This window comes from Entelurus aequoreus, linkage group LG05 (assembly GCF_033978785.1).
Source record: "Entelurus aequoreus isolate RoL-2023_Sb linkage group LG05, RoL_Eaeq_v1.1, whole genome shotgun sequence".
In the NCBI taxonomy this organism is placed as follows: Eukaryota; Metazoa; Chordata; class Actinopteri; order Syngnathiformes; family Syngnathidae; genus Entelurus; species Entelurus aequoreus.
The window spans coordinates 83082604-83100313 of NC_084735.1; the positions used below are offsets into that span (position 1 = coordinate 83082604).

The 17710-nt window shown below is 40.3% G+C and overlaps 2 protein-coding genes across 2 annotated transcripts in view; both read left to right on the forward strand.

Moving 5' to 3' along the window:
• Positions 1-14102, forward strand: tbl2 (transducin beta like 2). The gene is made up of 6 exons (XM_062046558.1): positions 1-205; positions 5484-5611; positions 7622-7958; positions 8018-8144; positions 8206-8358; positions 13398-14102. The coding sequence occupies exons 1-6, from the start codon at positions 79-81 to the stop codon at positions 13855-13857; spliced, it is 1332 nt and encodes a 443-aa protein (XP_061902542.1). The 5' UTR covers positions 1-78; the 3' UTR covers positions 13858-14102.
• Positions 14103-15947: 1845 nt separating this feature from the next.
• mybbp1a (MYB binding protein (P160) 1a) overlaps positions 15948-17710 on the forward strand; it is a 52213-nt gene continuing 50450 nt past the window's right edge. Inside the window, exon 1 of the mRNA XM_062049064.1 lies at positions 15948-16186. Coding sequence (XP_061905048.1) covers positions 16010-16186 — 177 coding nt within the window. The 5' untranslated portion in view covers positions 15948-16009. The remainder of the gene's footprint in view (positions 16187-17710) is intronic.

Here is a 17710-nt window from a genome sequence, read left to right on the forward strand (position 1 = left end):
GGCGACACAGCTAACCGTCCTTAAAGAGCTCGTTGGCGGCTGGAATCAAATTACGTGGCAGAAAGAAAGTGCAGAGAGATGGAGATGGTCGCCTTGGTCGCGTTGACTTTGTTGCTGGGCGCTCTGGTGGTGTTGGTGGCGTTCGCCGTGGGGAAAAGGAAAGAAGAACTACGAGAGGAAGCGGAGCAGACGAGCGAGTGTGCCGGTACGAGCCATGCTATTGCTAGCTAGGCTAGCTAGCTGTTGTTGTGACGTTAGCTTGTTGGAATATGCCCGTCATCAAATTATTCCGAGTGATTTTAACCATATTAATTAACTTTGACTAACTAACAAGACGAAGTAACATAAAACTGCCTTTTTGGGAAAATCGTTGCAAAATTCAAATAATAAATTCCAGATTGTTTCCATACCACACAGATGATAGCGATTTATAGGCCGATACTAGCGTTTTTGATTGATTGAAACTTTTATTAGTAGATTGCAGAGTACAGTACACATTCCGTACCACTAAATGGTAACACCCGAATAAGTTTTTCAACTTGTTTAAGTGGGGGTCCACGTTAATCAATTCATGGTATTCATTAAGGCTGCCGCTAACGATTATTTTTCTATCGATTAATCTATAGATTATTTTTTTTCGATTAATCGGTTAATCTATAGATTATTTTTTTATTCAAAATGAATATGAAAAAATAAATGTAGGCCAGTTTTTTCAAAAGGCATGGCTTTTATTTACAAAAAAAAAAGAAGTATGGCCACTCAGTCAACATTGACAACAACATGACTAAATATTCTGTAACAATGTAAACATTTAAAACTTTTAACATTCAACAAAATTAAAAGTAGCTTATTTGCTTTTTAATGTGCAAATATAAAAAGTCCTTACAGGTGGAAGCATACAGTGTAACGATATTTTTGATCACTTTCACCAGTATAATGTTTTTTTGTTGATGTGGTGTTCATATTTTTATATTGTTTGGACTTTATTGATCCACAAGGGACATTGTTTGACACACAGTAGCTCGATCATAAAACAATGACATTTCAGTTGGTTGCAGTGCAGGCTCCAAAAGTCCACAAAGAACAAGGCACAAACTTATGGAAACAAGAGGGAAACACTAAAGAACACAAAGTACAGAGACATTATGTTGTTTTCCTCGTGCAAATATTTGTCTGTCATCTACAATTTTGTTCTAATTAGTTGGCAGCACGGTGGGGTTACTGCATCTGCGTCACAATACGAAGGTCCTGTGTTCGATACTGCGCTTTGACACTATTTCCACATTCACCCATTCACACACACATTCACACACTGATGGGGCTAACCACGACCCATCAGGAGCAAGGGTGAAGTGTCTTGCACAACGGACTTGACTAGGTTGGTAGAAGCTGGGGATCGAACCAGGAACCCTCAGGTTGCTAGGACAGCACAGCCACTCTCCCAACCGCGCCACGCCGTCCCTTTTGCTCTGATTACTTTTTCGCACACTCTTGGCATTCTCTCGATGAGCTTCAAGAGGTAGTCAACTGAATGGCTTTCACTTCAAACTAGAGATGTCCGATAATGGCTTTTTTGCCGATATTCCGATATTGTCCAACTCTTAGTTACCGATTCCGATATCAACCGATACCGATATATACAGTCGTGGAATTAACACATTATTATGCCTAATTTTGTTGTGATGCCCCGCTGGATGCATTAAACAATGTAACAAGGTTTTCCAAAATAAATCAACTCAAGTTATGGAAAAAAATACCAACATGGCACTGCCATATTTATTATTGAAGTCACAAAGTGCATTATTTTTTTTAACATGCCTCAAAACAGCAGCTTGGAATTTGGGACATGCTCTCCCTGAAATAATCCTGATACCCACTACAACTATGGGAAATGCTATACTTTGACTTTCACAAAGTGCATTATTTTTAATTTTTTTTTAAACATGCCTCAAAACAACAGCTACAAAAACAATGAAGGCACACAGCTTCAGTCCAGAGTATACCAGAGTAATAAAGTAAACAATAACATAGTCCTCATTTAGTGCAAGACTGCCTGGCATACTGTATAACAGGAAATTATAAACTGGTCTCAATCTGCCCTGCTCTGAGGAGGTTGAGGTGGGCGGTATATTGTAGCGTCCCGGAAGAGTTAGTGCTGCAAGGGGTTCTGGGTATTTGTTCCGTTGTGTTTATGTTGTGTTACGGTGCGGATGTTCTCCCGAAATGTTTGTCATTCTTGTTTGGTGAGGGTTCACAGTGTGGCGCATATTTGCAAGTGTTAAAGTTCTTTATACGGCCACCCCCAGTGTGACCTGTATGGCTGTTGACCAAGTATGCTTTGTATTCACTTGTGTGTGTGAAAATTATTATCGGACATCCCCACTTCAAACTTATGGAAACATTAAAAAACACAAAGGACAGAGACATTATGTTGATTTCCTGGTACAAATATTTGTCTGTCATCTACAATTCTTATCTGGCGTTGTTGTAATTTGTTTGAAGTTCATATTTTATCTCATCGTCAGCTAGACAATGTTGCTAAATGTTGTTGGGTTTGTGGAGAATGCATATATTAAGTGTTATTTAGTTGTCCATGGTCATGTTTAAAGCTGCTATTATTTTCCCAAATGTACACTTTGGGTTTTTACCTTATGTTAATTAGTAAACTATGTTTCACCTTGAAGGCGCTGGAATGTCTACTGGGAGTATAATGTACTCCCTTTCTGTGGAGAAAGCCTTATCTGTTTAGAACAAAAGCTCTATTTCTTTCTGGGTGGTAGGGGCTGTTATCGCTCTACACAAGCTGACTCTTTTAGTTTGAGTTTAGTTAAGTTAAAGTGCCAAAGATTGAAATGTGAAATTTGTCCTCTGCATTTGACCCATCCCCATGTACACCCCCTGGGAGGTGAGGGGAGCAGTGAGCAGCAGTATGCGCCACGCTCTGGAATCATTTGGGGATTTAACCCCCAATTCCAACCCTTGATGCCGAGTGCCAAGCAGGGAGGTAATTGGTGCCATTTTTTTGTAGGCTTTGGTATGACTTTTAGGCTCAACTATGGTGAGTCTAAAACAGATGTATTCAAGTTTAATAATACTATTAAGGATATTTTTTTAATGTTAACAAATAGCACCAAGGACGCCATAATGTTGTCATCCGTGTGGAAAAAAGCACTTAAAGGCCTACTAAAACCCAGTACTACCGACCACGCAGTCTGATAGTTTATATATCAATGATGAAATCTTAACATTGCAACACATGCCAATACGGCCGGGTTTACTTATAAAGTGCAATTTTAAATTTCCCGCCACCCTTCCGGTTGAAAACGTCTAGATATGATGGCGTATGCGCGTGACGTCAACGGTTGATACGGAAGTATTGGTACCCCATTGAATACAATACAAAAAAGCTCTGTTTTCATTTCAAAATTCCACAGTATTCTGGACATCTGTGTTGGTGAATCTTTTGCAATTTGTTTAATGAACAATGAAGACTGCAAAGAAGAAAGCTCTAGGTGGGATCTGTGTATTAGCGGCTGGCTGTAGCTACACAACCAGGAGGACTTACTTGGATAGCAGACGCGCTAGCCGACGCTAGCCGCCAACCGCACGGATGATCGGGTGAAGTCCTTCGTCCTTCCGTCGATCGCTGGAACGCAGGTGAGCACGGGTGTTGATGAGCAGATGAGGGCTGGCGTAGGTGGAGCGCTAATGTTTTTGTCATAGCTCTGTGAGGTCCCGTTGCTAAGTTAGCTTCAATGGCGTCGTTAGCAACAGCATTGTTAAGCTTTGCCAGGCTGGGGATTATTAACCGTGTAGTTACATGTCCATGGTTTAATAGTATTGTTGATCTTCTGTCTATCCTTCCAGTCAGGGATTTATTTATTTTGTTTCCATCTGCATTTGAGCCCGATGCTATCATGTTAGCTCAGTAGCTAAAGAGATTCGCCGATGTATTGTCGTGGAGATAAAAGTCACGGTGAATGTCCATTCCGCGTTCTCGACTCTCATTTTCAAGAGGATATAGTATCCGAGGTGGTTTAAAATACAAATCCGTGATCCACAATAGAAAAAGGAGAGAGTGTGGAATCCAATGAGCCAGCTTGTACCTAAGTTACGGTCAGAGCGAAAAAAGATATGTCTTGCACTGCATTCTAGTCCTTCACTCTAATGTTCCTCATCCACAAATCTTTCATCCTCGCTCAAATTAATGGGGTATCGTAATCGTCGCTTTCTCGGTCCGAATCGCTCTAGCTGCATTGAAAACAATGGGAAATTTTGAGGAGTCCTTCCTCCTGTGACGTCACGCTACTTCCGGTACAGGCAAGGCTTTTTTTATCAGCGACCAAAAGTTGCAACTTTATCGTCGATGTTCTCTACTAAATCCTTTCAGCAAAAATATGGCAATATCGCAAAATGATCAAGTATGACACATAGAATGGATCTGCTATCCCCGTTTAAATAAAAAAAATTCATTTCAGTAGGCCTTTAAGCTTTTAGTTTCTGCAGTGGAAATCCACAGTGAAAATGCGGTGGATTGGAACAACAATCACTATTTATTACTAGAACTTAATATGACGTTAGTTTATTTACACAATCGGGTCTTCGTAGTTACAGTATATTTAGGCATATCAAGTACAACTTAAGAACACAAACAAACTAATAGATTTAGACAAACTTTATTGATCCACAAGGGAAACTGTTCCACACAATAGCTCAGTTACAAAAGATGGAAAGGATAATTTCCGATATTACATTTTAAAGCATTTATCGGCCGACAATATCGGCAGTCCGATATTATCGGACATCTCTATTGGTGATGTATTTGTTTTTTATTTACAACGCACTTCGCAGCACTATATGCTCACTGGGGGCGTGCCTTTAGCGTCGTCTTTCACCTGAAACCTTCACTCTTTAACGTCCGCATGCTGTCCTCAGTCACGTCCGCCTTTCCTCCCATATAAACAGCGTGCGGGCCCAGTCACATAACATCTACGGCTTTTGGAACTCAGCGCACACACAAGGTGCACACACAACAACCCATCTGGATTCGATAAGAGATTCGATAATGGCATCAACATCGATAATTTCTTAACGAACATCATCCCTATGCGCGAGTCCGCCATTTAATCTGCGCTGTAATCAGTACGATCCTTCCGTCCAAAAGTCCACAAAGAACAAAAGAGGGAAACATTAAAGAAGACAAAGGACATCGGAGACGTTAAAGTAGCACAGAGCTGATGCAACCTGCTGCCACCTCAGCTGTGCCAGTTCTACATACAGCCTCAAAAAGTGAAAACCTTTAACATAAAAATCATAAATGATAAAAAAAACTACAAATGTGTAAAAAATTATACTTATTCAGACGCTTTAACATAAAAATCATAAATGATAAAAAAACTAAAAATGTGTAAAAAATTATACTTATTCCGCACGTGTGACAAATGTGAATAAAACCGTGAGACCTGCTGTGTTTTGTGTTCCAGCTGAAGTCAGCGTCACAAAGAGTGTTGCGGCAAAGAAACAAAAGCAGGACAAGCAGCAGCAGCGCAGTCGTAAAGAGAAGCCTTCACAGCACAACTTCAGCCATCCACTGTTGGCCGCCTCACTGAAGGTACGCTGCATGCACAGCAAATAGCATACATAACCTTCCTTTCACGAACACTGCATATTATTGTGATACGGCCTAAAAATAAAATCTCCAATTTTATTCACAAAAAAATTCAACATTTCCCCCGTACTTTTTAAATAAAACAGGTTGGGTTTTTTATATCCGAAACTAGTAATTTGAAATATCACTGCATCTTACTCTTAGCAAATTGTAATACCAGATATGAATTTGTACTTTTTATGAAATAATTTTCAAAATAACTAAATTAAAAGCTTCCCTTGGGAAGAAATAGTTCTGTCTTGGATTAAAAACAAAAACATTGCACATTGCATGCAAATAAATAGGGATGCAACTAACAACTAATTTGATAATCGATTAATCTGTCGATTATTACCGGTACTTCGATTAATAATCGGACAAAAGAGACAAACTACATTTCTATCCTTTCCAGTATTTTATTGAGAAAAAAACAGCATACTGGCACCTTACTGATTTTGATTATTGTTTCTCAGCTGTTTGTAAATGTTGCAGTTTATAAATAAAGGTTTATAAAAAAATAAAGTAGCCTCTGCGCATAACATAGATCCAACGAATCGATGACTAAATTAATCGCGAACTATTTTTATAATCGATTTTAATCAATTAGTTGTTGCAGCCCTACAAATAAATATACTCATCTCCAACATTGAGATTGATAAAGTGCAAACTTAAAACTTCTGTCTTGAATAAAATTAGGGATGTCCGATAATGGCTTTTTGCCGATATCCGATATTCCGATATTGTCCAACTCTTTAATTACCGATACCGATATCAACCGATATATGCAGTCGTGGAATTAACACATTATTATGCCTAATTTGAACAACCAGGTATGGTGAAGATAAGGTATTTTTTTTAAAAATTAGTAAAATAAGATAAATAAATTAAAAACATTTTCTTGAATAAAAAAGAAAGTACAACAATATAAAAACAGTTACCGGTACATAGAAACTAGTAATGAATGAAAATTTGTAAAATTAACTGTTAAAAGTTAGTACTATTAGTGGACCAGCAGCACGCACAATCATGTGTGCTTACGGACTGTATCCCTTGCAGACTGTATTGATATATATTGATATATAATGTAGGAACCAGAATATTAATAACAGAAAGAAACAACCCTTTTGTGTGAATGAGTGTAAATGGGGGAGGGAGGTTTTTTGGGTTGGTGCACTAATTGTAAGTGTATCTTGTGTTTTTTATGTTGATTTAATAAAAAAAAAAAAAAAAAACGATACCGATAATAAAAAAAAAACGATACCGATAATTTCCAATATTACATTTTAACGCATATTTCGGCCGATAATATCGGCAGGCCGATATTATCGGACATCTCTAAATTAAATACTTCTGTCAATAAAAATGTAGTATACCTTGTATGCAAATAAATAATCAAGTAAAACATTGATAAGACAATGTAATAGTTTTAGTAAGTGGATAAACGGAGGCTTTTCCATTCACACATCTTGGTGGTGTGCAGAGCGACTGCTTTAGTAATCCTTCTGTGCATTGTGCTTCTTTCTCATCATACATGGTATTATCCTGTATAAATGATTCCTCTGTAGTGAGATGCTTTTTAATTGGAGTTTGTTGTTGCGATCTTGTTCGCCTCCTAAAGAGTTGTATTTCCCGCACTCGACTGAAGGCTTCGGTTTCAGATGCTGGAATAAGTTTGTGCTGCTGCCCTGTTGAAACAAACTTTGCAGCGTGCACTCAGTTGTTCCACGCCTGTTGCCGCAAAACCAAACTACTGACAACACTTTTCTTTTCTTTGGAATAAACGTCTCGCTCTACCATTTTGAATCTCCTCTAAGGAAGTAAGGGGTTGGGCAATGGCTACGGAAGTTCGTGGGGAGGAGAAAAAGTATTTTTTTAATCGTCTGCAACTAAAAAACTTGGAATTTATCAACAAAATCGATGTATCGCCCAGGCCTGTATCGTGATAAGCTCAAGTCAACTATCTGCGTCCTTCAGGGCCACAGCGGCAATGTGACGTGCCTGGATTTCAGCAGCAACGGCAAGTACTTAGCGTCCTGTGCCGACGACCGCACCGTGCGGATCTGGAGCACCAAAGACTTCCTGGAGCGAGAGCACAAGTGTATGCGGGCCAACGTGGACTTTGACCACGCCACGCTGGTCCGTTTCAGCCCGGACTCCAAGGCCTTTATCACCTGGCTCGCCAACGGGGACACGATCCGAGTCTTCAAGATGAGCCGGAAGGAGGACGGCACCATGGGCTTCAAAGGGGCCGCCGACGACTTCCCGCCCAAACACAAGGCCTGCATCCTCAACATCGGCATCGCAGAGACGGGTAAAAACCGAGAGAATATTTCAATATTTCACACCTTCTGACCGTCTCGTTTCCTGCAGGCACTTTCATCATGAGCGCCTCATGCGACACCAACATCAACATCTGGGACCTGAGAGGAGAATTACTGGCCTCCATCAACACCAACCAGATGACCAATTCTTACGCCGCTGTTTCCCCGTGTGGCAGGTCGGTTTTCGTATTGCCTCCTAACCACCACCGCCTTCTCCTCGTCCTCTGCCGTGCGCAGGTTTGTGGCGTGTTGCGGCTTCACGCCTGACGTCAAAGTGTGGGAGGTGTGTTTCGGGAAGACGGGCGAGTTCAGAGAGGTGGCGCGAGCCTTTGAACTGAAGGGACACTCGGCGGGAGTCCACGCGTTTGCTTTCTCCAATGACTCTCAAAGGTAATGTAACAAATATAATCTATTACTTATTTCTGGCAGGCTTTGTGCAGCCTACTCTGTTCAACAGTCCTTGAACGCACCGTAAAAACACCTCCGTCTCGTAATCCTTGATCACTCAGGTTTAATGTACCCAATTGTATATCTTAGTTACTCCAACAGTAATGTGTTTATATCAGAATCAGAAATAGAAATACTTGAACAATCCCCGAGGGGAAATTAACATTTTCAGCACAATCCCATTCAAGATCAGACCAACATTACAGGGAGACCGAACAGGATCGCTGACGGGTCTGCCAACTTCCGGCGCCCCTTACAAAAATGGTGAAAAAACAGGGAGGAAGGGGAGGTGAGAGAAAAAAATGCAGTCTATGCCTGGGCCCCTGGAGAGGAGGTCCAGACTGAGGCCAAGGAAGAAAAAAAGAACCTCTTAGCCATAGCACACAAAAACATGTGTGTAAGAGGGAAACGTCAAAGAACAAAAAGGACATTAGAAGAGCAGAGCTGATGCAACCAGCCACTTCTACACACAGCCACAATAGTAAAACAACTAAAAAATTAAAAATATATAACATACACTACCGTTCAAAAGTTTGGGGTCACCCAAACAATTTTGTGGAATAGCCTTCATTTCTAAGAACAAGAATAGACTGTCGAGTTTCAGATGAAAGTTCTCTTTTTCTGGCCATTTTGAGCGTTTAATTGACCCCACAAAGGTGATGCTCCAGAAACTCAATCTGCTCAAAGGAAGGTCCGTTTTGTAGCTTCTGTAACGAGCTAAACTGTTTTCAGATGTGTGAACATGATTGCACAAGGGTTTTCTAATCATCAATTAGCCTTCTGAGCCAATGAGCAAACACATTGTACCATTAGAACACTGGAGTGATAGTTGCTGGAAATGGGCCTCTATACACCTATGTAGACATTGCACCAAAAACCAGACATTTGCAGCTAGAATAGTCATTTACCACATTAGCAATGTATAGAGTGTATTTCTTTAAAGTTAAGACTAGTTTAAAGTTATCTTCATTGAAAAGTACAGTGCTTTTCCTTCAAAAATAAGGACATTTCAATGTGACCCCAAACTTTTGAATGGTAGTGTATACACTGTGGTGTCCTCTGCGGTGTTCCACGCCATCGTCTGCAGGGGTGGGGGGAGCATGGCCAGAGACAGGAGCTGAGCCAACAAAGCAACCAAGAGAGTCGACTCCACCCTCGGCCGCCCACCAACTCTAGGCCAGTGTCCAGTCCGCATGGATGGATGAGCGAGGATGCGTCTAAGGAGACCGAGGTGTCCGATACATGCTCATTCAGCCGAGACACTGTGAAGCCCGTCCTTCCCGGCGTCTCTTCCTCCACATCTCCTCCAGTCTCTCCAAACGGACTTTGGTGTGACAGAGACCCAGCAGCTGGTCTCCATGGCCAAAAGGCTCCCGGGAGGCAGATCCAGAAGTTCACAAAAAAGCACCGCAGAACTCACAAAAGTGCCACCCCTTGTCAATAGGGATGTCCGATAATGGCTTTTTGCCGATATCCGATATTCCGATATTGTCCAACTCTTAATTACCGATACCGATATCAACCGTTACCGATATATACAGTCGTGGAATTAACACATTATTATGCCTAATTTGGACAACCAGGTATCGTGAAGATAAGGTCCTTTTTTTAAAAATGTATACAATATAATAAGATAAATAAATTAAGAACATTTTCTTGAATAAAAAAGAAAGTAAAACAATATAAAAACAGTTACATAGAAACAAGTAATTAATGAAAATGAGAAAAATTAACTGTTAAAGGTTAGTACTATTAGTGGAGCAGCAGCACGCACAATCATGTGTGCTTACGGACTGTATCCCTTGCAGACTGTATTGATATATATTGATATATAATGTAGGAACCAGAATATTAATAACAGAAAGAAACAACCCTTTTGTGTGAATGAGTGTAAATGGGGGGAGGGAGGTTTTTTGGGTTGGTGTACTAATTGTAAGTGTATCTTGTGTTTTTTATGTTGATTTAATAAAACATAAAAAAAAAAAAAAATGATACCGATAATTTCCGAAATTACATTTTAAAGCATTTATCGGCCGATATTATCGGACATCTCTACTTGTCACACAGTCCCAAAGGGTCGCCAACCAAAAGGAAAAAAAAACATTAATTTCTCTTGTTTTCATGTTAGCATTTAAGCTTGCGAGCTGGTGCTAGTCAGTCCGTGAGTTCATCAAAGTGCAGTTATCAATCACGTTTTTTTTTGATAATTTGACCGTCGGAAGACATCCCTAATATGCTGACTAATCCGTGCCGACCAGGCGTTGGGCTGGTGGGCAGCCTAGGACGGAGTGGGCTCCCTGGGTCTCTTTGTTGGGTCTGTTCCTGTCTCTGGCCGCCCAACGGACGATGGTGTGGAACATTGCGCAGGCCGTTGCCGCGGTTTATGTGGGGGTTAAGATGGTGTTTTTGTTTAGTTGTTACCTATGAATGGTGGTATGTGTGCAATAGGGGTCTAACGATTTGATATCGACCAACATCCTCCACGATGGATCTGTAGCTGGCGTTGGACGTAAAAACAGCCCTGCCGAAGAGCATATTAGTTTTTCAGATGACGTGTTTATTCAGACTAGGGATGCAACCATAAATGGTAATATTGATACTTGCGGTATTACTCCCGACAGTTAGTATCACCTTTATTGTCAGAATGTCATCCGGGAACCTTTTTAAACATTTTACTTGAATGCATGTCATTTATTTGCCCAAAACTTGCTCAGTTTTATATAAGTTCTTTCAGGCTGTATTTTGCTCTACATGTGCGGAGAATTGTACTACTTCAAGGCCAAATGTTCCTTTGTGTTTTTTTTATGAATTGGGTTTTGTACTTTCAATATTTAATGTTACTTTACAATATATTTGTTATACATTTTTATTTCAATGCTTATCATATGGCACAGTTCAGATAAATGCCAAATGTTCTAAAATACCGTATGTAGTGTTTTTATAGAATAGAATAGAAAGTACTTTATTGATCCCTGGGGGAAATTCAGCACCACAGTTAGCTCACAATAGACAATAGTAATTATAAATAATGTAATATATATATAATATATAAATATATTCTACATATACTCTACATTTAAGTGCAGTCAAGGAACATGTGCATTATACAGTCTGATGGCTGTCGGTATGAAGGACCTCCTGTGTCGTTCCGTGTCGCATTTTGGGAGTCTGAGCCTTCCACTGAACGTGCTCATTCTCTCTGCAAGGTCCGAGTGTAGTGGGTGGGAGGTGTTATCCTTCAATAGGTTGTATAAACATCTTTGACGTTAAAGGTGTTATTTGACTTAATAGCGTATAAAATAACGAAAGGAAAAATAACATCAGTTACTTTACTGAGTAACTAATTACTCTTACAAAGACTTATCTGAGTTACAAACTCAATTACTTAATTACTTTTTTAAGGGAAGATGACCCACACTGCTCACAGACTGACTGGCGCCAGCTCGCTAGCTTAAATGCTAACATGAACACAAGAGACATTAACGTCTTTCTCCATTTAAAAAAACGACATGCCCCAATCTCAACTCATATGAACACATTACTGTCTGAGCAGCTAAGATATTTGATTGTGTACATTGAAACTAGAGAGAGATCGTTTTATACTTGTTTTTAAGGTGCGTTCTTGGACCCCTGAACAGAGTAGGACTAGTGAATAATAAGAAACACAAAACATGCAAAATGGAGGGTTTTCTAACAGTTTATCTATTTTAGTTAGAGATGTCCAATAATGGCTTTTTTACCGATATTCGATATTCCGATATTGTCCAACTCTTAATTACCGATACCGATATCAACTGATACCGATATATACAGTTGTGGAATTAACACATTATTATGCCTAATTTTGTTGTGATGCCCCGCTGGATGCATTAAACAATGTAACAAGGTTTTCCAAAATAAATCAACTCAAGTTATGGAAAAAAGTGCCAACATGGCACTGCCATATTTATTATTGAAGTCACAAAGTGCATTATTTTTTTAACATGCCTCAAAACAATAAAAGTGCTATACTTTTTCATAACATGGTCACTACTGCCTAGTTTCTCTTATATTCTTATTTTACTGTTATATTTTTATTCTCATTGTTGCTTTTTATTTTTATTCTCATTGTAATATTTTTCCATTCTGTTTGCCTTTATACCCCCATTATTTACTTTTTACTTTTTAAATTCGATCTCAATTCTGTACACTGCTGCTGAAATTTAAATTTTCCTGAGGGAACTCTGCTGAAGGAATCAATAAAGTACTATCTATCTATCTATCCAAACAGCAGCTTGGAATTTGGGACATGCTCTCCCTGAGAGAGACTATGAGGAGGTTGAAGTGGGCAGGGTTGGGGTGGGTAGGGGTAGGGGGTAGCGGGGGGGTTTATATTGTAGCGTCCCAGAAGAGTAAGTACTGCAAGGGATTCTGGGTATTTGTTCTGTTGTGTTTATGTTGTGTTATGGTGCGGATGTTCTCCCGAAATGTGTTTGTCATTCTTGTTTGGTGTGGGTTCACAGTGTGGCGCATATTTGTAACAGTGTTAAAGTTGTTTATACGGCCACCCTCAGTGTGACCTGTATGGCTGTTGACCAAGTATGCATTGCATTAATTTGTGATGAAAACAGCCGGTAGATATTATGTGACTCGGACGGCACGAACGCAAAGGCAGTGCCTTTAAGGTTTATTGGCACTGTACCTCTCCCTACGTCCGTGTACACAGCGGCGTTTTAAAACGTCATACATTTTACTTTCAGAAATTGATACCGATAATTATGAAACCGATACCGATAATTTCCGATATTACATTTTAAAGCATTTATCGGCTGATAATATCGGCAGCCCAATATTATCGGACATCCCTAATTTTAGTTATTTAAAAAAAAACACATTGTGAAATCTATTTTAGTGTATAAGTACTTTTTGAGCACATACAATAACTGTGATATGAAATGTTTATATCGTTACATACCTCATCAGACTTTCTTCTCATTATTCAGAATGCTGACCGTGTCCAAAGACGGAACGTGGAAGCTGTGGAACACGAACGTGGAGTACAAAAAGCAGCAGGATCCTTACCTCCTCAGAACCGTTCCATGCAAGACGTCGGAGGGCAGCCGAGCGGCGTTGTCACCCGACGGCCGGGTGGCGGCCATCAGCGACGGCTGCAACGTGACCATGTACAGCGCCTCCACCGGGCAGCAGGAGGAGCTGCTGCTCGGCGTGCACAGCGAGGAGATCACGGACCTCCGGTTCGACGTCAGCGGCCGCTTCCTGGCGTGCAGCGGCGACAAAGCCATCCGAGTGTTTCACAACGCCCCCGGTTACCGGGCGGCCATCAGTGACATGCGGGACATGCTGAAGAAGGCCCAGAACGAGGCCATGAAGCAGAGGCTGCATCAGCAGATCATGGACGCTCAGAACGCCCTGGACGCCGTGCTGGCTGCTCCTGTCCAATGACTGATGCTTTTGAACGCCCCCTGTCGCACTCTGTTTGCTGGGAGGGGAATGAAGTTTTAATAAAAGAGGATCTTTTTATAGCAAGATGAAATGTTAGAAATTCATTCACTTAAATCACAGTTTGATTTTTATGGGTAACCCTTAAATTGAATCTGTGTTTGCGGTATGAGAGGAGCGATGTCTCTGCACACTTTTAATGAATAAAATTGCAGAAAAATAAAGTACACTCTAAACCAGGGGTCCCCAAACTTTTTGACTCGGGGGCCGCATTGGGTTAAAACAATTTGGCCGGGGGCCGGGCTGTGTATATATATATATATTAGCTATATATATATATAATTAGATATATACACTACCGTTCAAAAGTTTGGGGTCACCCAAACAATTTTGTGGAATAGCCTTCATTTCTAAGAACCAGAATAGACTGTCGAGTTTCAGATGAAAGTTCTCTTTTTCTGGCCATTTTGAGCGTTTAATTGACCCCACAAATGTGATGCTCCAGAAACTCAAATCTGCTCAAAGGAAGGTCAGTTTTGTACCTTCTGTAACGAGCTAAACTGTTTTCAGATGTGTGAACATGATTGCACAAGGGTTTTCTAATCATCAATTAGCCTTCTGAGCCAATGAGCAAACATATTGTACCATTAGAACACTGGAGTGATAGTTGCTGGAAATGGGCCTCTATACACCTATGTAGAAAACCAGACATTTGCAGCTAGAATAGTCATTTACCACATTAGCAATGTATAGAGTGTATTTCTTTAAAGTTAAGACTAGTTTAAAGTTATCTTCATTGTACAGTGCTTTTCCTTGAAAAATAAGGACATTTCAATGTGACCCCAAACTTTTGAACGGTAGTGTATATATTAGCTATATATATATATATATATATTAGATATATATAGCGCACTTTCCGCGTGCGCGATTATGTCACGTTATCGATGAGAAAATGCATTTTTAGACAATATGATTTGCCTGAGCGGCTAGGAGACACCATGAGTAGCAAGCTGTACAAAGTAGATAAGAAAATTAAAAATATATATTTTTAATTTTTTTTATACTTGGGACTTCCCGCGGGCCTGATTTTGGACGCTGGAAGTCCCAAATCAGGCCCGCGGGCCATAGTTTGGGGACCCCTGCTCTAAACCAAGGGCTCCTAACCTTTTTGGCCGCAGGGCCTAACTTTTACACTACAAAGGAATTGGTCATCTTATAGTAAAGTTAAAGTACCACTAATAGTCACACACACTTGGTGTGGTGAAATTACTCTCTGCATTTGACCCATCCCCTTGTTCCACCCCCTGAGAGGTGAGGGAAGCAGTGAGCAGCAGCGGTGGCTGTGCTCAGGAATCTATCAGAATCAGTATTCAATAATCACATCTAACCTACTTAGTTTACAACCTTGTCAAAATATATGAAAGCATGTATAAATTACAAACATTATTAGTAACATAACATAAACCTTCGACCTAGGCTAATTACAAAAATAAGTACTGACCAAATGCATAAGAAAATGATTCATAACTGATTACAACAAATTACAATTGTGTGGTGCTAAAATAAGTAATAATGAATATGTTAACCAAACTGTCAATGAAATGTAAATGCAATTGAAAATACAGCTTCACCACTTTGGTCATCATTTTTGTGCTTAAGAAACTTCAATGACTTTAGCTCCAGACTTCTTTTGCCTGTTTGTTATTGTCACTCCTGCCACAAGTGGTGGAAAAGTGTATTACAACTGTACCGCTGCAGCTCTTAGGACCACAGCTAAGCATTGAAATACAAATGTATAACAAATATATTGTAAAGTAACAACATTAAATATTCAAAGTACAAAACCCAGCCCAAACACTGCTTTAAACAGTTATGAAAATGTGATAACATTTCGCACGACTGTACTTTGTGGCTTTTCAACTGGCCCGTTTTATTTTTTTTAACAATACTGTAAATAAGTAACTATTTGTAAAAGTATCCGGAGTAGTAAACATGTACCGTGTTATTTAAAAAAAAAAAGACCGCTTCCTGGTTGTCGTTAGCGTTGCTCAATAAAGTTGCACCCATTCAAACTTGCTGACCCGGAAATACTCCACCGCGCCTGCGCCAACTCCCACGTGTCTTCCCCAAGCATAGACGTCACGTGTGCTGTGAGATGCTAGCAGGCATGGTGGAGCTCCAGGAGAAGGCGGCCGAGCCGGCGCGGACGCTCGGAATCCTTCAGCAGAACCGGGAATTCCTCGACTTCTTCTGGGACTTGGTGAAACCCGACCAGGAGATCCGCCTGAGGGCGGTGGAAAAGCTCATTAAGTACCTGAAAAACAGCAACAAGGTGAGGGGGGCCACATGTCGCATTGGTACGGGAGAGTTGGCGTGTTTAGCTAGACATTTACTAATAAAAACAGCGCATAGTTTTTTAATGCCATTTTTAGGTAGAAATGTACTAGTAAAAACAGCGCATAGAGTTTATTAAATGCAAAAAATGGCGTGTTCAGCTAGAAATGTCTAGTAAAAACAGTGCATAGTTTTTTAAATCCAAAAAATTGCGTTTTTTAAAATGCAAAAAATGGCGTGTTTAGGTAGAAATTTACTAGTAAAAACAGCGCATACTTTTTTAAATGCACTATATTAATTTATATTATTATGTTTTGTCAGCTTGTACTTCTTTGTCATTACCTAAAATAATTTAATAAGTGGGAAAAAAATGCAAAAAATGGCGTGTTTAGGTAGAAATCTATGGATGAGGGCGGACCTACGTCACTTCCGCCTACCAATCCCCTAGCAACCGGGAATTCGTTGAAAACAAACCAGCTCACAGCGAACACAGCATTGACAGAAAAAGCATTTAACGAGCGTTGTGGCTTGGAAGTCGGCGTTAAATCCTTCATTTACGCATTTTTACTTATTCGCATATCGTGTGAAAATACGAAAATGTATTATTTGCGTCAGACTCGTCTCAGTGAACTTTAAAGCTTCTCAGGCTTAGCTTAGCTTGCTAGTTAGCTTAGCCTGCGCGCTACTAAGAAAGAGACGCGGAAGTTATCAACAACAAGATCAAGTGTTAGTGTATAAAATATTGAGAGATTTGAGGGCTACATGTATTGAATGGCAACATGAAAATTATAGGGTTTATTGGTTTTTAAAAACCCAACTGTTAAGTGCAAATTTAAACGAAACCGGTTTTCGAAAATAGCTAGCTAGGCTATAGACTATATAGTATATTACTTACTTAACTTAATCCTCTTCTTCCCGGATGGGAAATAAGGCTTCGACGACTCGACGCCATTCATCTCGCTGCTGTGCTCGTCTCTGTGCCTCGCCCCATGTAAGCTTCATCTCTTTCAGCTCCCCTTCAACTGTTCTTCGCCAGGTGTTCTTTGGCCGCCCTGGCTTACATTTTCCCGGTGGTGTCCAACTTAACGCTGCCTTTGGTATCCTCTCGTTGTCCGGTTTTCGAAAATAGCTAGCTAGGCTATAGACTATATAGTATATACCGCATGTTATTTTTGTACAACAACAACTTCAGCTGTCGAACGTTATAAGGTACAAATTCAACAAGTACAACATTAGCACGGACATATAGCCAAGTTGTGGTTAAGAATGTGGATTTTTGTTCCTTATATTTACCAGAAACGAAGTGATCCGAACACACGACCCGGGACTTTGGGGGACTCCAGTGAGAACCGTCCTCGTGTTCACAGTGTAAAGCTGCGAGCCATTTGTCTCGTCTCTGTGGGCTTTTATCACGCTTTGGCAGAACATAATACAACCTTTGTTTTCCCTTTTTCCAGTTGTGGTTAGCACAACCAAAAACAACACAGTTTTTCGGCATTTTGGAGGCAGAATGACGGGTTTA

Coding starts and splice junctions, on each gene's coding strand:
- tbl2 (XM_062046558.1), top strand. CDS start 79: ATGGAGATGGTCGCCTTGGTCGCGTTGACTTTGTTGCTGGGCGCTCTG. Junction 206..5,483: donor GCAGACGAGCGAGTGTGCCG/GTACGAGCCATG, acceptor TTTGTGTTCCAG/CTGAAGTCAGCGTCACAAAG. Junction 5,612..7,621: donor TGTTGGCCGCCTCACTGAAG/GTACGCTGCATG, acceptor TGCGTCCTTCAG/GGCCACAGCGGCAATGTGAC.